General features: G+C 35.0%; 3 protein-coding genes and 2 non-coding genes across 10 annotated transcripts in view; all 5 read right to left on the bottom strand.

Moving 5' to 3' along the window:
- Nucleotides 1-6,741, bottom strand: part of snx29 (sorting nexin 29) — a 158,798-nt gene extending 152,057 nt beyond the window's left edge. For 2 of the 5 annotated variants that reach the window (XM_048170870.1, XM_048170873.1), the window contains exons 1-5: nt 6,351-6,741; nt 5,808-5,889; nt 3,984-4,036; nt 3,747-3,871; nt 1,509-1,689 (exon numbers count right to left, since the gene is read on the bottom strand). In XM_048170870.1, the coding sequence (XP_048026827.1) occupies nt 1,509-1,689; nt 3,747-3,871; nt 3,984-4,036; nt 5,808-5,889; nt 6,351-6,394 (485 nt within the window). In that variant the 5' untranslated portion in view covers nt 6,395-6,741. The remainder of the gene's footprint in view (nt 1-1,508; nt 1,690-3,746; nt 3,872-3,983; nt 4,037-5,807; nt 5,890-6,350) is intronic. The other 3 variants (XM_048170872.1, XM_048170869.1, XM_048170871.1) reach the window with 3 other exon arrangements.
- A 193-nt stretch (nt 6,742-6,934) lies between these two features.
- LOC125255561 (tumor necrosis factor receptor superfamily member 17) lies at nt 6,935-9,568 on the bottom strand. Of its 2 annotated transcripts, none has more exons than XM_048170876.1 (3): nt 8,956-9,568; nt 8,041-8,184; nt 6,935-7,764 (listed from the first exon to the last, which is right to left on the bottom strand). In XM_048170876.1, the coding sequence occupies exons 1-3, from the start codon at nt 9,107-9,109 to the stop codon at nt 7,529-7,531; spliced, it is 534 nt and encodes a 177-aa protein (XP_048026833.1). In that variant the 5' UTR covers nt 9,110-9,568; the 3' UTR covers nt 6,935-7,528. The 2 variants fall into 2 exon arrangements, with proteins under 2 accessions (XP_048026833.1, XP_048026832.1); XM_048170875.1 differs by having other exon boundaries at nt 6,940-7,770; nt 8,956-9,562.
- Nucleotides 9,569-14,588: 5,020 nt separating this feature from the next.
- Nucleotides 14,589-19,257, bottom strand: rsl1d1 (ribosomal L1 domain containing 1). Its single transcript, XM_048170107.1, has 9 exons — nt 19,103-19,257; nt 18,524-18,663; nt 18,265-18,403; nt 17,851-17,999; nt 15,817-15,918; nt 15,485-15,578; nt 15,217-15,342; nt 14,978-15,124; nt 14,589-14,877 (listed from the first exon to the last, which is right to left on the bottom strand). Exons 1-9 carry the CDS (start codon nt 19,181-19,183, stop codon nt 14,731-14,733), a joined length of 1,125 nt encoding a protein of 374 aa, XP_048026064.1. The 5' UTR covers nt 19,184-19,257; the 3' UTR covers nt 14,589-14,730.
- LOC125256064 lies at nt 15,638-15,770 on the bottom strand. The gene has a single exon (XR_007182046.1). It is a non-coding gene; the product is annotated as a small nucleolar RNA SNORA55 (small nucleolar RNA).
- On the bottom strand, nt 18,074-18,203 carry LOC125256063. The gene has a single exon (XR_007182045.1). It is a non-coding gene; the product is annotated as a small nucleolar RNA SNORA55 (small nucleolar RNA).
- Nucleotides 19,258-19,636: the final 379 nt, after the last annotated feature.

The following is a 19,636-nucleotide window of genomic DNA, read 5'->3' as shown; positions in this document are numbered from 1 at the left end:
TTTGGGTGAACTAACCCTTTAAGTAATTTTACACAAGTTGGAAGCCTTAAAGGAACACTCCACTTTTTTTGAAAATAGGCTCATTTTTCAATTCCCCTAGAGTTAAACAGTTGAATTCTACCGTTTTCGAATCCATTCAGCCGATCTCCGGGTCTGGCGGTACCACTTTTAGCATAGCTTAGCATAGTTCATTGAATCTGATTAGACCGTTAGCATCTCACTCAAAAATAACCAGAGTTTCGATATTTTTCCTATTTAAAACTTGACTCTTCTGTAGTTACATTGTGTACTAAGACCACGGAAAATGAAACGTTTTTCTAGGCCGATATGGCTAGGAACTATACTCTCATTCCGGCGTAACAATCAAGGAACTTTGCTGCCGTACCATGGGTGCAGCAGGTGCAATATTACGCAGCAGCTGTGACCCCCTGCTTGCACAGGGAGCATGCCTTGCAACCATGGAGACATTTGCGAGAGACGCTGCGTAATATCATTGCGCCTGCTGCACCCATGGTACGGCAGCAAAGTTCCTCAGAGAAAGTCTCAGAGAATGATTTGTTCATTTTGTGTTGACTGCGCATGTGCAACATGCTATAGGTTCTGTACAGGAAACAGAAATGATTAGTTCACCTCCTGAGTCTTCAGGTCCAAGTCGTTCATTCATCCCGTGACAGCCCCATAGGCTAGGGCTATGCAGTCTGTACCGGAAGCAGAAATGATTAGTTCACCTCCCGAAACTTCAAGTCTGAGTCGTTTGTTCTTTTGTCATGCGACAGCCATATTGGATACAGAAATTACATAATAAATTTACAACTTTACTTACAAACAAGCGCATAGTTTTTTACTCTTACAGTTACAATGTATAAATTTCTTACAATTTATACATTTGTGAATTTCTGTCATGATGGTTCTTTTCCATAACATTGAATGTGGAAATAAAGAGTTGGCTGTCACATGATGATGAACGACTTGGACCCAAAAGACTCGGGAAGTGAACTAATCATTTTTGTTTCCGGAATAGCTTCAGCCTTATAGGGAAGTGACGAGAAAAGCATGAATGATTCGGATCAGGAGGTGAGGTAAACTAACAGACTGCATAGCCTGAAGCCCCAGCTAAGCAATGAATTAATCATTTCTGTTTCCCATAATCTGGCCTTGGCTGCATTATAGTTTTTTCTTATTCGAAATGTGATCAACATTTGCTAAGTAGATGTGTTGGAGAATTTGCCTATTAACATGTAACATTTTAATTATATTCTGCAGAAATTAAAGAAATTAACAAAATGATTTGAAAAAAAGATTTGTTCATTTTGCTGAACGAGATTTGAAAGATCTAAGTCAGTAAAATGATCCAAACTTCCCATCACTAGTCAGTTTTCCATTTAAATAAGTTGGATCATGTCGCTGCGTCACTGGTGACGTAAACGGGGCTTTACTGATATGCGGTGAAAAACAATGAAGACAGGAAGGAAAACATTCACAACCGAGAATCATGGGTGGGTCTGTACCTAAGGCGGGCATTATCTGCAAGCAGCATGTGCAGATAACGCTCTAGCGAGTGTTCGTTCAGGGCACAACGAAGCCATGCCCGACCCCGGCCCATCTCAGATGTGATATTCCGCAGAGAGTAGAAGCGCTGCAACTCATGACGGTTGAGGTGCTCCTTCACAAAAGACCAGAACGTCAGCTCTGCAACACACAAGAGAGTCTGTTTGAACTGCCACAGCCATGTTCTCAGTTCCACATAATAGAGAAGAGAGATAGATAATTTCACAGAAGTTACATAATGAGGTCATTTTGTAAACCAGAATTTAGGAGGTAGAGAAAAGGTCAGCGATGCTTATTCTTAAACTCATATTCTTAAAATCATCATGGTTGAGAGAAAAGAAAATTAAAAATTAGAAGCTTTTTTTTTTCTGTATTCATATTTCTTTGGAAATTGTGGATTTTTCTTTCCGTTGCTGGTTTCAGCCCATAAATGCCTCAGTTTAGACCAAAAGAACATTTTGCTAGTGAAACAGAACTCGTTCAGCTGTCTGTATGTAATAACTTTTCAAATGGGGTCACTCAGGGCTCAGGTGGTCATACTCGTTTGACATTTACGTAGGGCAGGATAGAGGGTGGTGCAGCCTAGTGGTTAAAGAAACCAAAAGGTTGTGGGTTCTGATGTGATCATTTCACTTGCAAAATAATGATGTAAATAGCTTGCAAACACTTTATTAATAATAGCTAAATAAGCGTTCCCACAGGATTTTGTGAGACTATGGGGGTGGGCCTTGATTCCTCTAGGGGGTTATCTCGGGGTTTGCATGGCAACAGACTATGTTCATGCTTTTGTTTTGCCATAGTCATATTATTTATATATGTTTGGGCTCTGTGAGATTTCTTTTCTATTTTATATTTTTAAAAGAAGTTTTTTTTTTTTTTATAAATCACCAAGGCTGCAATTAGTTAATCAAAAATACAGTAAAACAGCAATATTGTGAAATATGATTACAATTTAAAATATATTTTTATACATATTTTAAAATGTAATTTATTTCTAAGATGAAAACGTTACTACTCCAGTTTTCAATGTCACGTGATCTTTCAGAAATCATTCTTATATGCTGATTTGGGGCTCAAGAAACATGTATTATTATTAACAACTTTGAAAACAGAAAATAAACAGCATTTATTTGAAACTAAAATGTTTTGTAACATTATAAATGTTTTACTGACACTTTTGATCAATTGAATGCATCCTTCCTGAATAAAAGTATTATTTTAATTATTTTATCTTATTAAATTTTATTTTTAATTTGGCAACACATTATTTTAGGGTCTTTTAACTAGTTGCTTATTACTAGAATATTGGCTGTTTATTAGTACTTATTAAGCACATATTAATACCTTATTCTGCATGACCTTATTCTACATTCTTAATCCTACCCAAAACCTGAACTTACTAAGTATTAATAAGCAGTAAATTAGGAGTTTATTGAGGGAAAAGTTGTAGTTAATAGTTTATATGTGTTCCCTATACTAAAGTGTTACCTTTAATTGTATAGTATTAACTATAAAATAAAATATTGTGCAACAATAGAGGGGAGGAAAAAACATCCTCAAGATAAAACTTGACACAATAGGTTATGCAAGAACTCATTCAAGGGTGAATTTTTTCAAGCGTGTTCAGTTTCGAGTACAGTTCATTAAGTACATTATTTATAATATTATCTCAGAATCTTATAACATCATTCAAAATCCCCACTACTTTCTGGATGACAATTAACTTTCTACTCTACAAAAACTAAAAGTACTCACTCAGCATTGATTCATAGTATCACTCTTAGTTTTGCTGTTAATTTTAAACCGCTCAAAACCACAGCAGGTGCAGAGACTAACCTCAGAAAAACCTTGTTTCTCTTTTTTGCCATTTTTATAGGGCTTGTTGCATAACCATCTGGTTTCATAAACAGTATCAGCACCTGGTTTTCCTGTATGCGCACTCATAAGCATCTGTTTCCTCTATGGACAACCCAAAGCACCACATGTGTTCTTTGTTACTAGGGAAATCTCTCAGGCAATGTCTCTCGAGGGTACCAACTAAGACAAACTCATTAAGTAAGGCAAAGAGTTCACTGAGTAAATGCTTAGAAAAACACTTATTTTCAGCATGTTCTTTCTGAGAATCACACATTGAATAATATTGCTGGTCAAAAGCTGAATGACAGAAAATAAGGTCTGTAATTTGATGGAATCAGTACCTGCTTCAGTTTTACTGCTAAATCCAGCAGCATGTTTAATGGCAGCTGCTGTGAGGGCTAAACCACGACTCTTCCTCAAGCCGTGTTGAAGTACTGCTTCAAACTGGGCACACAGGCATATGACTCTATGAAAACAAACAGCAAAGGAGGACAAAAAAAATAGTGAAATAAATAGAACTTTGCATAATGTTATATATATCATAAATAGATCATAATTAGATGGAATATTCTTCTCACCTGCTATCAGAATCTGAGGCAATCTCCTTCCTGCCACCAAAGCGAATTTGGCACTGAGAAGATAATAATGTTTAAAGCAAGTGAGGTTCAGTCTTTAACATTAATTGACATTATTATATTACAAAATACTTCACATCATTCAAACAGTTGGAAATGCAAAACTTTTATATGCATTATATATCTTCTTCAAAGGCCCATGCATCAGCACCTGGACAAATATTAATATTTAAGCATCTGATCATTGTTGCTAAACTCACTAAATACAACAGCTGGTGAATGGGAGAAAGACAACCCATTTTCTGCATTCAAAATAAAATGATGGCTCAATAGGGCATGATGTAGCAGTGCAGTCTTTGTTCATGAAAGGCATACTGACAATAAAAAAAACAAAGATTTTATACTTTTTTCTAGCCCAGTATATTAAAGGGGTCATGAACTGCATTGTTCTATTGTTTTAGAATGTTTCCTGTGGTGCACTTATAATGATAGTATGATTTTCACATCAAAAATTCTCATAATTTAGAGATCAAAGACAATTTTCCTACTCTGTCTGCTGTGAGACTTCAGTGTAAACGCCCACTGCTGTGATTGGCTAACATCTTTGCATATGAAACAGTTAAGTATTACATGTTTAACTCTCTCGAAAACTTTTAGCACATTTTTACTCTTACATCTCTCAAGGTTAACTAATCGTGTAAAGTGTTGGTAAAGATGAATGCAGCGATCTCGTCATTGCAACTCGATTTCTGCACACTAACGGATGCTTTCATAACTAACCATGCAAACACACTGTAAATAAGAGATCCGTTGATTATTATGGGAGTTTTGGCGCGAGTCCATAACTCAGTCACTGATAAACTCAAGCTGTTTGATTGACAGCTCCAGCACACACTGTTTGATTGACAGCTACCAGCGATTGCAAAGGGAGCGTTCTTTGATCGTTTTCTATTTATAATTTAATCATAGTTTAAATAACAAATTATTTTCATCCTATTAAACAGAAACAATGTAAAGTTGACCATTAAGTCATCACTGGTTTGATTTACTGGCACATAGACAAAGAATATTTGACTGTACTGTACTTGAATCCTTACAAATCAGAAGTCACTGGTCATAGATTAGGCATTACAATTAACACAGTTACTTACATGTTGTCGCATTACTGTCGATTCCATATCATAAAAGTCTGTTTGCAAAGCCTGCTCGATCGCGAATGATTTATTAAAGCATCCACAGTGAAATGGACTGCATAAAAATAAGTAAAGCTAAACTGAGACATTCACATTGTTAAAAATAAATAAAGTAACCACATTCCTAGCATTAGGATCCTTTGGAAGGTGTTATTTTTAGTCCAGTGCTCTTCTCTCTTCCTCATCTCACTAACACCAGTGGGCGGGGCCAAAGTTGCAATGGTGAAGCAGGCATTGATTTTCTTCTGCAGAGGCGGTCTTTCACCTATCTATTACATAGGCACATTCTAGGACGAGTTGTTTGCTGGGCTTTATAACATTAAAAGCTGTTCTTGGACTAACAAGGATGTTTTCAGATCTGAAACTTACAGGATATTCTTATTGTATGATGACATCTTATATATCAAAAGCTCAAAGAAAATTAGATTTCTCAGTTCATGACCCCTTTAATACAGTTTTATATTTGTATGATATTGCCAACACTGAGCAAACATCGTGCAAAATAAGGGATCAATTCTCCCCTGTCCTGTATTATAACAACTTCTTTCCCCATTGTTCTAAGCCAGCATTGTCAAAGAGGAAGTGTTTTTGTTCTCAAAATAAACAAGTTATCATACTGTCAATGTCACCTTACCTGCTTAACTGCATCAAGAAGTCTCTCTAACAGGTTTTGTCTTTTCAGGTCATTTTGCTGTGCGCCTGTAAGGTACAGTGTCCTGAAATATTACTAGTTGAATTAACCTCACTTAACAACATAAACACACTTAAAATAAACACATCAAAATCACAGTGCATGAAATGAATATCAATGATTAACATGTTATGTGACTGCACATAAATAGATCATGCACTTCATAATGGTGTAGGCAGTCAATTTGAATATATCTTATGTATGTGTTTATTATATATAATATATATAAACAGCAGATAAAGAGTAGTTGCAGCTACTGTAGACATATCTATCACCTGTGATCACAATGTTTACTTTTTGGTCCATTTACTTGTTTAAAGTATGACATATTCTAGCATTTACATATTCCCACCGCAGTGAAACAGACTGAATGTTTTGAAACCTCTGGCTACCTAACAAACAATATTTTTAGATAACAGTTACATATGTTGCATACAAATAAATAATGTAACAGCATGAATCCATCACCTCATATTTGCAACTCACCGTTCATTCTGAAATTCCCAATCAAACGATTTAGCAAGCGACATGAATCACAGTTGAGTCGGTCCCTAAAATGTTCAGATTAATCCCAAGAGATGTTTAACAACATTGTTTACATTTTGTGTCGTTCTCCATAGTTTCATTTGCAGAGCAGTTAAGCGTCAAAGTACAACCGAGGCCTAGCTCAGACAACACTAGCACTTTAAAGCCGTTTAATGCATCACAACTATGAAGACGTTGTTTTATGGAGTATCGTAAGTGTTTACTGTTCAACATGAGTGAACTGATTCTACCTAGCTAAACTCTTGTATCGTTATGCTAACGGGAGCTCGCTAATACCACTGTACAGCGCTCGTGTCAGTCACATGACATTGGGTTAGTGTCACGTGACAGCAACATTGTCACATGGGTCAAAACTACTAATAAATAATACAAATATATAAGTATTTTGAAGTCGTTCAAAGGTGTTTTTGACTGAAAGTCTGATTTAAAGGGACGGTTCACCCAAAAATGAAAATTGTCATCATTTAGCCTACTCACCCTCGTGTTGTTCTCTATGATTTTCTTTCCTCTGTGAAATACAAAATGAAATGGAAGGATTAGGAAGAATGTTTGGAACTTACAACCTTCGTCGCCTTCACATAATTGCATCTTTTTTTTTTTTTCCATAGTGAAAGTGAATGGTGACTGAGACTATCATTGGGCAGATAGAAAAAAGTCATGCAATGTTTGGGGGGAAAACATAAGGGTGAGTAAACAATGGTAGAATTTCATTTTCATGGGTGAACTGTCCTTTTAAACATTTATTGCATTGTATTTCTGTCTATAAGTATATTTACATATAGGCTACTTATATAATAAGTCTTTATAATTGAAGTAACACTTTTTAATTTAACAAAGAACATAAATCTGTACTGGCTTTGCATTGATACAAATGTGTAGGAAACTCTGACCTTTTGGACAAAGCATGTTGAAAATAGTTTACATTCACAGATGATTCTTACAACTAAATAACACAGAGATGTTCACTTTTAACAGTCAAAAACCATCCTGTGTTCAAGTCCTGTATTCATTATTAGTGTATCCAGCAGTCCATTTCAAATTACAATGAGAATTTGATCCAGTTTGCACAGAGTAATGGTGAGATGATGTGCCACCAGTGTTTTCAGAGTCTGCTGCTGTTATACAAGTTCCATGTGATCTCCTCCATATATGACAGATGTACACTGGTAAGCTTGTACTGTCTTTGTGGTAACCAGCAATGTGGTGCCTTCCTCAGTGGAAGGAAGAGGCAGGTTGGAGTTGTAGTGATGCTGATTCAGTCCATCTGGCAAATCGGTCGTAGGTTCATCCGTATCTTCAGATTGCTCTGTGACATCCGAGCCTCTCTCGCTGTCAGATGTCTTTTGTTCTTGACCTATCGCTGTGTGATATTTCATTGACTTCATAAGGATTTGTTTGCCACATTATAAGACACTGTATATGTATACTAGTATAAGAATAGTTATAGGCTATATATAATTTACAGTGCATTAAAAATGAAAATAATCTGTATTACATATTATTATATTACGTATTCTTTTTTTCATTTGTAATAGTGTCATAAACATGAAAACAAATACAAGCATGCCCAGTGTGCTAAAATTTGGACAAAATTGTCTGCAGTGACACAATAGGTCTTTCAGCAATATACCTTTGTTCATGATGATGGGCTTACAGGTTTTTCTGCGTATAACTCGCAGAATAATGGTCAGTGCAGTGAAAGCTCCCAGGAACACAAAAAACACGATCAAAATGAAACGTATATTTTGATTCTTTTCAACTTCATTTTCTGGTACTGAAAAGGACACAATGAGGCACTGAATAAGAGACTGAATCATAAGACATACATTGTGGACTTTGACACAGTTCTGTTCATAAGTTTTCATACCTTTTGCAGAATATTCAGAGTTTGATATTTAAATGATAACTGGAGATTATTGCATTTGGTATTTTATTTTGTACTGCCCTGATGACGCTATTCAACGGATACTTTTTATGCATTTATATTTACATACATATATTTCACAGGCAAAATGGTTCATTTGTTAATATTAGTTAATGAATTAACTAACATGAACTAACCATGAGCAATACATTTTTACTGTATTTGTTAATCTTTAACATTAGTTAAAAAATACAGAAGTTCATTGTTTGTTCATGTTAGTTCACAGTGCATTAACTAATGTTAACAAATACAACTCTTGATTTTAATGATGTGTTAATAAATGCTGTAGAAGTACTTTTCATTATTTGTTCATGTTAACTAATGTAGTTAACTAATGTTAACTAATGAACCTTATTGTAAAGTGTCACCTGCAAAATAATATATACCCTTGATTTTTAATACACAAAATGATAATTTGTGTATTTGAAGTTAATGAGTCTTGTAGAAAATATTTATATATTGAATATATACATATTGAACATTAAATAATGTTATGTAGCCTCGTCAGGGCAGTAAAAATTTTAACAATTTGAAAAAACTTACTGATTCTGCAAGGAGTATGTAAACTTATAGCTGTTACTGTTATGTTTTACTGTAAATCAGAAATAAAACAATACTTACTTGAGGTACAAAATGTATTGCAAATATTTGGTGGGGAGTTGCATCTAATGGAACAATGTTGACAGTCCTCAAGAAGTCCATCGTAATAATAATTCTTTGCACATTTTCCCTCAGCATAAATAATCATGTAAAGCAGCCATATAAAGAGAAGCATCTTCCACTGAGGTGTTGGAAGTCACTGAACCTACACAACAGCCAACATTTTATCAAGCCCTGTATGTAAATATGCCTTAAGAAGGGGATGTCCCTGAGCTATCTACACTTTTGTCTTTTACATTTGGGATCAGTTTAAATTTTAGTCACATTTTCTCATGACAAAAACTGAAATATCCTCATCAACCAAATTAATAATGTAAACTACACCAATAAGGCCAAGCGTTACATGTCGTTTACATACTACTTTTGTTTAGTTGAATAGCTTTTTATACAGCTACCATTTGTTTTATCTTAATACAATCTTAAAGATTCAACCTCTGGAACCTTTTCAATGCACAAAAGGGAAAAAAAACTGCTTTTAACTGCTCACTGAAAAGTTCTTGTTTTTTCCATGGCATCGCTGGGAAAACCCCCTTTTAAAGCCTTTATTTTTTAAGATTGCTGTGACCTTGTTCTTCTTTTTCAAATAAAACAATAATAGACTAATAAATGTTCTAAAATGATTTTAATTGCAGAGGTCTGTGTACATAACAAAATAATGTTTTCCTGATATTATAAACACAGATACAGTCAAACCAAAATTTATTCAAACACCTTGAACATTTCATTCATTATTACAGTTTATTCACTATAGTTTTTAAAAAATGGTACTAAAATATGACAAGATCTCAGAGTTAAACTGTGTCAGAAAAATTAATCTAATTATGTCAGATAACACTTAAGCAAAACATGGTCAGGTAAAATTTTTGGTTCCAATTTTTTTTCAATTTTACTGGTAGTCCACTGTATGAAGAATTTTTGGGTATATTGTGTCACAGTTTACTTTATTTTGCTATCCTCACTTACATAAATTAACTATAGTGTCCTGCACAGACTAGTAAAAATATATCAAAAATGTCTGAATAATTTTTGGTTTGACTATATATAGATATATAGATAGATGGATAGATCGTCAACGTATTAGTAAGAATAACACAAATACACAACCAGCAAATAATAACAATAAAGCATATTTGATTAGTATATTATACAATAATATTATCAAAGGTCTCGTCAGTTCATAGGTCACGCATTAGCAAACTAAAAATAAGCAATATTTTTAAAGCGTTTATTCATTTTTGTTGATGTTAGTTGGTAAAAATTGAATTGTTTGTTAGTTCACAGTGCATATACAACATTTGGATTTTAAAAATGTATTAGCTAATGTTGAAATTACCATTGACCGAAAAACAAAAAAGTATTGTTCATTCTTAGTTCATATTAACTAATATAGTCAACTATGTGAACAAAAGAAATCATATTGTATAATGTTATCATATAATTATATTAAATAATAGAAAAATATTTTAGTTTAGTTGGATTAAAAGAACAATATTTAAAAATATTTATATATGAACAATTATACAAAAATATAGCCAAAGAGCACTGATGATCTTAAAGATCTATAAAGCATTTCCAAAGTCATTTCTAAGCAGCATGGATGCAGTTGTGTAGAGGAGGGTCTTCCCGCAGAGCACTCTGGGAATAGAGATGCAAATCAGAACCTGACATTGAATGTTGAGCAAAGTTTGCTGTGTGTGTGGTACAAAAGATAAGTCTTATTTGATTCTCTGTCCTGGCCAATAGGAGTCCTCCTAAAGACCAGAATGCTATAAATGATTAACAAAGCCACACGTTGCACGATCATTAAAATAAAAAAGATCTTGCTTATAGATGATAACATGGAAGATAGCTGGTTTCCATTTCATGATACAAGTTTGTATTCATTAAAACAATTTTTATTGGGTATTACCTGTATGTTATATCACTAAAGGATTTCTGTTTAGGTTGTTGGTGGTCTCAGTTGGATAGCAGCTCATGGCAATGGTAACAGGTTGATCTGCTCTGGCCGTGCGGTTTGCATGAGAGCCTTCAGCCTGAGTGTTGATTCTTCCATTTCTCCTGAGGGAATTCCTTAGTCCATTGGAGAGTCTGCTGGAGACTTTACGCATAACACCTGAAATTCCTTTGGTGTGTTTGTACTGAGCAATGTCATCCTCCAGCTCTTCAGGAGGCACTTCAATATTACCAGTGTACCAAAACACCCACCAGATAAGGCTCAGGAAAATTATCACAGCTCCGGCGTAAATTAAAAAGTCATGGAAAAAGATGTCCCAAAACACCCCAACCAGGAGGACAAAAAGTCCAAAAATGTCATGAAAAACAGCAAACCAAAACGCACATTTACAACGTCCAACTCCTGGATGCCGTTTCTCCATATCCGCAATTATATATTGGTGTCCTTCTTATTGAAGTATATCACTAGACTGCCGCTCATCTATTCAGATGCATCTACAGAAAACTACAGTGCTAAAAGCACACACTGCGTGAAACATGACGCACACCTGTACAGATGATGTTCAAAGTACACTGAAGTGAATAAACCTTGATGTTCAGCAGTAAACCAATGCTTTTATCAGAATACTTTATCAGAATCACAAACCTGAAGATAAATGATTATCAAAACACCACATGAGCGATATGTAAGATATACATGTTTGCATGAAGGTTTTCCATGTGATCTCTTTGACTATTTATCTAATTCTAGATCATCTGCCTTTTGTGTTTCACATTTTCTTTTATGATCAATGTCCAGACCACACCGAGCACAGCAAACATCAGCCCAATTGAAAGACACAATGGGCCCACTTCATCATTCACAGAGACTGTCTCTCTAAACTTACTACCAAATAATCCACTAGAACTGAGGATTACCACCAAACCAGAACTCAATGCAAGCCCACCAATGATCAAGATGACGATGGGTTTGTGGTAGTAAGTCCAACAACTGGGGTCTCTAGGTCCAGGGTCCTGAACTGGAATTGAAACAGTCTGCGGAGTCGCATCTTCACTTAAATCACACTGAGCCACAGAGCGCATCCTGACTGCCAACAAGTACACTTACAAATCTATACGTGCACAAAAAAAAGAGAAAAATACACATAAGTTAAAGGATTAGTTCACTTTTAAATTAAAATTTACTGCTAATTTACTCACCCCCATGTCATCCAAGATGTTCATGTCTTTCTTTCTTCAGTTGAAAAGAAATTAAGGTTTTTGATGAAAACATTCCAGGATTTTTCTCTATATAGTGGACTTCAATGGAGCCCAAATGGTTGAAGGTCAAAATTACAGTTTCAGTTGCAGCATTCAAAGCATTCTACATGATCCCAGATGAGGAATAAGGGTCTTATCTAGAGAAACCATCGCTCATTTTCTTAAAAATAAATTTTATACGTTTTAACAATAAATGCCCATCTTGAACTAGCTCTCTTCTTCTTCTTCTCTATTTGAATTCCAGCAGTGTAGATGCTGCTAAGTGTATTACTGCCCTCCACAGGTCAAATTTTGAACTAAATTGTCATATACAATATTCTAGTGCAAGTGTATATAACAATTAGTTCAAACTTTGACCTGTGGAGGGCAGTAATACACTTAGCAGCATTTACACTGCTGGAATTCAAATAGAGAAGAAAAGAGCTAGTTCAAGATGGGCATTTATGGTTAAAATGTATAAAATTGTAATTTTTTTTTTAGAAAATGAGCGATGGTTTCTCTATTTCTCGTCTGGAGTCGCTGTAAACTGTTATTTTGACCTTCAACCTTTTAGGCTCCATTGAAGTCCACTATATGGAGAAAATCCTGGAATGTTTTCATCAAAAACCTTAATTTCTTTTCGACTGAAGAAAGAAAGACATGAACATCTTGGATGACATGGGGGTGAGTAAATTATCAGTAAATTTTAATTAGAAAGTGAACTAATCCTTTAATGTCACTCACTTTGTGCAGTTCACAGAGTTTATAATGTCTTTCTGAAAGTGATAGTTCAGCAAAAAAATGAAAATTCTGTCATTTACTTACCCTCATGTCATTCCAAAACTGTCTTTTACTGGGGAACACAAAATATAAATGCTTGGTTAATCTCCACTGGATGGACATAATGAACACGGAGACATTTCTTTAAATATACATGTTGTTCCACAGCAGACATTGTAGTTTTGAAACAATATGAGGGTAAGTACACAATTTTAATTTGTGGCTGAACTATCCCTTTAACAATATAATCTAAACATTGCTAATAGCATCAAAAACAGCTTTTTACTTGCCTTCTGAGACCAATTGGTTCCTCTCGTTGTAATCAGCTTCAAAGACATACACAATACTCTCAAAAGACGGTTCAAAACATCTGTCTTGACCAAAACAGGTAATTTAAAAAATAAGGGACTTATATTCAGTGACTAGATGACCATTGCCAAACCAAGAGGAAGAACTCACAACAAACCCATGTGAAAACAACAGTGGGAGCAAGAACAGCAGTACAAACAGAGGAGCAGCTGGTCCAACACTTTGTCTAGCTCATCAAATGCATGTAATATAATACATCCATTACACAAACCTACTGTAAACAGAAGGTTGTAAAATCAAAGCTGACAAACCAGATACTGACTTCATTTAAGGGGGACCTATAAGGCCCCTTATACAAGATGTAATATAAGTCTCTGGTGTCCCCAGAATGTGTCTGTGAAGTTTCAGATCAAAATACCCCACAGATCATTTATTATAGCTTGTCGAATTTGCCTGTTTGTGAGCAAAAACACGTTTTTGTGCGTCCCTTTAAATGCAAATGAGCTGCTGTTCCTGGCTGCTTTCCAGAAGAGGGCAGTGTTTTAATAGCTCACTTCAGTTGGTCAACAACAAAACTGGAGAATCTCATGCAGCCAAAATAACAATTGTCAGTAACGGTGTTCAGCCTTACATTGTTCAAACCAAAATCGGACACTAATGGAGAGACTCAGGAAGAAGTCACATTTAGAATGCATCTGGACATTTCTGAATGGTTAGTGAATAAATTTCTATAGTTGCTGTGGAGTTGGTTTAACTCATCGACTATCATGTTAATCTTTTGTACAAATCCAGCGTTGAATTGACCCTCGTTTATGAAGCAGTCCAGCATAAAATGGCGGCATGGTAACAACTCTACTACAAACTTTTCTCTAAAGCAGCCCAACATGGCCTCACCCCCTCTGTTGCGTGTTCTCAGGGACGGTCACCGTGATTTTGCCAAGTAAGACATGTTCCTAGATCAACTTATTTTATTGATCCTGGAACAACATTCCTGTCTGAAAATTTAGTCTTAACCCTATTTCTACCCCTAAACCTAATCCTACCCATAACTTATCTCTAAAATCACAGGGGAAAAATAGGTGAATAACATTATTGTAGAAGCACCTAACCCTGGTTGCATGCCTAAACTTAGTCCTTAAACAGCAAATTCTTTAAAAGAAAATATCTCCTTTTGCATTGAACTTTGATTGTCATAACTTTGCAGATGGTGTTTATGCTCTAACAGAAACATTACAAACTAACTAAAGTTAAAAAAAAAAAAAAAAAAGTGAAATCATAATCAATCACCCCTTTAAGTGAATTCACAAAAACCATCAGATTTAGAATTCTTTTAATTCATCTGTCAGAACAAATGTTCACAAAAACCTCATAAACAACCATGTATAATACAAATTCTTGTTATATATATCCACGTAATTTGTTGACAGGACGAGAAAGCTGCACATTAATTGCATTTCAGATTTTATTTGTTTTAGCTTTTCTTTTCAGGACAGGTTCTGTGACCTTGGGTGTTATCTTGGCCAGTTTTTTGTCTTTTACAGTTTTCTTAAGTCCTTTGCCAGCAGGCTTAGGTGCCTTTTTCAATCCTTTTATGGATATGCCCTGTAAAAAAATAAAAAATAAAATATTACACACAACACTATTATGGCATTAACATCCATGCAGTGTAAATACTGTTTTTACTAACTGTGCAGACACTGACCTCCTGTTTTGGCTTTTTGGCTGGCGTCTCGATTGGCACCAGCTGTGGCATTTCCTCCTCTTCACTGTCTTTATCTTTCTCAGTCTCTTTAGTGATCAGCTCTGATACTTCTGTTTTCTCATTTTCTTTCTTCCTCTTTTGTGCTCCCTAAAAAGGGTAAAAGGTAAAACTAATGACTGCTCATTTTACAAAACTATTTTTGGCCACATATCTGTTTTGCCTATGTTAAGTAACTTCACCTTTGTTAAACGAGCTTTCTTCTGGGCCTCCTCCAACAATTGAACATGACTCAAATCAGAGGTGTAGATGGGCAGCGCAACTGAGGTCTCACTCTTCAAATGGATGATTTTTATGTTTGTTCCTGTCTGTGAGGGAAACAGAGATTTAAGGTTGTAGGTCAAAAAAACTTGAATAGAAACAAACATCCCAATAAATGAGTAGCGAATGGTACAGCGAAAAGAAAGTGGGCTGGTTACATACACAAAACTCTTTACTCGCTCTACTCACTGTTGCTAACTTTGATGAAATAGTGGAAACTGCCGTGATCACATTCTCAACTATCTCATCTGCCGTCATGCCAGAATGTGCTACACGTGCCATGCTGCAAAGGTAAAACACACAATCAGGGCAACTGAAAACATTTTTGGAAATTTGGAAGAGAAATGTTTCATAGTTTGTAGGGACAAGTTCCAACAGACGAAGGAGACCTGTCTGGATACACTATGAGTTACTATTGCACATTTTTTAACCCATATCCAGCTGTTATGGAGCAGGAAATGGTTTGCTGCAGTGCTTCTACCTACTGTAACTGTATCAGAGAAAATAAACAATATTCATACCAACAAGAGCCTTTGTTCGAGACACTGACGGTGGTGCCATGAATGAGGCGTTCCATATATCTGGCCAGATGTTTACTCTCTAGATTCACCGACAGAGGAGACCTGACACAGAGACAGAATTTCAATGAATGTCATTCAGAATGAACATTGGGGAAAAAAAGACCATTGTTTATTGTCAGTAGTGTGGCAATATAATTCATACAGCTCACAAAGACATCACGTTCATGAAATCAAATCCACATAATCAAACTTGAACCTGTTGCAAAATGTGTGTGGGGAAATCTTTCACCTTAACATGAAGTTACAGATATTGTAAAATCTTTTTTTTTTATAAATTGCAGAACAATGATACACATTTAGAAGCAGACTTTTATCACTTGTTTTTCGTTGATAAGAACAAACTAAAAAATTATAGGCTTAATGATAGGCATGACTACTTTTCAAAGCTCCAGAAGTGCAATAATTATCTTGATGTTCTTGTATTGATGCATATTGTTCATTTAATCAATCTTAATCAAACTGCCTATATCTTTTTAGTAATCCTGAAGACATCGATTAGCTTCAGTTTAGTTTGATTAGGGTTGGAGAAAAACTCTGCAGAAAAACAGACCTCGAGGGCCAGAGTTGAGAAACTATAAAGCGTACTGTATAATATTGGAAATAAATTTTCAATCATCAACATGATCAAAACTTTGCTGAAAAACCTGTTGTACACAATCTAGCACATGCCTTCAGTTCGACTGATAGTCTACACTTTTTAGCAAGTAAAATGCCTTTTAGTAATTCTAAGTACATCCCCCTTCAAAATGTGGTACAAGTGTCTTTTTGCTGTAAAATCTTAATTCAAGATGAACACTAGGGGTGTAACAATACATCGATATAGATTGATACAACGATCTAATGTCTAACGAATCCGATGCATCGATGCAATGCATAAAAAAAAAACAATTCCTGTGGGCTAATTATAGAGGCACCTTTGTTTTAACACTCTCTACATTTTCACACAATATCAGTCTATGCATTATCGCCAACGCATGTATTCTCATTTAAACTACCTTTCAGAACTTGTGAAAGACACTCGGGACAGTTGATGGAACTGTCACTGAAAGAATAAACTGCCGCATAGGAGCGCCACGCGCTGTGACTCTGTGTTGCTTCAAGCGCATCATTCTGCACACGGGATGCGCGCAAATGCTTTGTGCCGCTCTGTATTAGAGCCTTTATAATACATTTGCCCAATGAAAGAATATTAATAGCCCGTCTTGTTTTGTCCTACCTATAATATGTTGTTGCTTCATTAAAAACCTGCGCTATACATTTAAAATAAATGTCTTTTAATTATGTGTGTGTGTGTGTGTGTGTGTGTGTATATATGTATTCCTTGTTTATCAGTTTTTTGACATTACACATTTTAACACAGAACTAAAATACTTTCTTGACTGCTGTCATGTCATAAGCTGTCATTAGATTACTGTGTGAATTTTTTATTTGTGGATGTCCCAATCAGGGTTCAGGATGTGAAATTTTGAAATAAATGTTTGTTATATATTTTGGTTGCAGTTGTGAGTTAATAAAAATGTAACCGGTTGTGTAAAATAGGCTCAAAATATCGAAATATTGATCGAATCGTATCATAATCGTATCACAGAACTTTTTGAGGTATCGGAAAATATCGAATAGCTGGCTATGAGAATCGATATTGTATCGAATCGTGATGAACTGTCCGATTTACACCCCTAATGAACACTTTCTGAAATGAAGCAACTTAGGTTTACTTGGTTATCCATACATCATTTGTTAAATCATACAAAAAAATGTGAGTATTAAATATGATATAACAGGCTTTTGTGGAATGTTTTTGTATATCTTTCAATCAACATTGTACTGCATTCCATTATGTTTTTTCCCCCACAATAAAAACGACAGAGCTATAATCATAAAACTAAGCATTTAAATATCTAATGGATGCAATACATGTCAATTCTGACCTATTTTTGTGAACTAGTTTTGTTGTGCATTTAAATGCAAACTTACTTCTTCCTTAAATAGAAATGTTTCCCGATTTGAGAGGGTAACCTGCGTCGAATGCGTGCGTCTGCCAGAAACAAATCAAAGTTGCCTAGCAGTCTTTTCTTGGCTTCAAATGGCTTATACTCAGTTTTCAACATCTTGAAGGGAATCACCTAACAAGAGAAAAATTGATGTAAACGTATTTTAGATGTTCCAATACATACTGTCATATAAAATGTACATGCTTGGTTGTTTCAAAGTTTGTAGAGACAAGCTCTAATGGAGGAGGAGACTCGTCTGGATACACTTTGAGGTATTTTAGCACTTTTTAACCCACACCCAGCACTGAGACAGAAGGACAGGGTTTGCTGAAGTGCATTTACATCTGGTAAACTTATAATAATAGCTAAAAGCATTGCAGGATCAGACCAATCGTACCTCTATGACATGTTTGACCCCTCTTTCCGTGAGTAACTTCTTGTAGAATCTGCGCGTCTGTTCTGTGGTCATGTTGGGTTCATCTTTAGTAAAGAGACAGACGTCTCCTGATTCTGTTCTCAGCGCGTGGGGTAAAGGACTGTAGGGCAAAGCATACTTATTAAGAGCAGTAACATACTGAAGTCCATTAAGTATCTCAGAAATAAATGACTGGATTCAATGAATCAATAACTTCAAATTTTCCTTTAAGAAAACTTACATGCGAATGATTTGCTCCTTCTTAGGGATTTTCCATTGAGTAAACAGTAGAGAGACGACCTGGCCCTCATTCTGGAAAAGTTTCTGGGACGAGGAGCTGCTCTTTATATATGCCTGTAAAGCCTGTACAGCCTTCTTCACCTGTAATACATGTTTTAACTAAATTAAACGTGTTTTACACAGTAGTAAACCTAATATTCAACATCAGAAACAGCCATAGAATCAGTCATTGTCATAGTCATGAACAATGTTAACTTCATTGAGCACAAGCACATATATAAAACGTCAAAGCAAACATAATAAATGTCGTATATATATATATATATATATATATATATATATATATATATATATATATATATATATATATATATATATATATATATATATATATATATATATATAACTAAACTTCGAGAATTTGGTTGCTTCGCTTGTAAAGCGGTTAGCCAACTTGCATCCTTGTTTGACAATAGATTTTAACAAGGTACCCACCAAACCGTAAATATACACACCAAAAAAAATTATAAAACACAACAAATATTTGAGGAAAAGAAACTATCAAATACTGCTCGTTTACCTGAGACCGGTCGAGAACCAATTCTTCTCGTGGCGACTCCATGCTGCACGTGTGTAAAGTAAGTACGAGGCGCATGCTCATTTTCCGTAAACGTCACATAGACTTTTATTTTGAAAATGTATTAGAGTAGTGGGGTGCTTCACAAATTAGATTTCACTTTTCTGCAGCACAACAAAACTTTTTTTTTTTTTTTAAATCCAGGCCTATTTTTAAAATAAAATAAGTTTTGCAGACCTCGAAAACGGATGGTTTAATATATTATTCTATTTTTTTATTTTATATAATATTTATAATAATAATATAAACTGATCATATATCATTTAAAATGATTAGTAAACAGTTCCCTAGATTCTCCATTTCTGGTGGACGTTTATAAATTTACAAATATATCAATTTTAAAATAGTCTAAACGTAAGTGTAAGCAATAAAATACCACTTAATTTATCAGTGGCGAATTATTTTCTGCATTATCATGCCCATTTGGTCCCATCTTCCTTTGCTGCTTTAATTAAACTATTGACCATAGTGCATTAG

The sequence above is a fragment of the Megalobrama amblycephala genome, linkage group LG20, assembly GCF_018812025.1.
Source record: "Megalobrama amblycephala isolate DHTTF-2021 linkage group LG20, ASM1881202v1, whole genome shotgun sequence".
In the NCBI taxonomy this organism is placed as follows: Eukaryota; Metazoa; Chordata; class Actinopteri; order Cypriniformes; family Xenocyprididae; genus Megalobrama; species Megalobrama amblycephala.
Note: the sequence above shows the minus strand (reverse complement) of the source record. Positions and strands in the feature narration are given on the sequence as shown.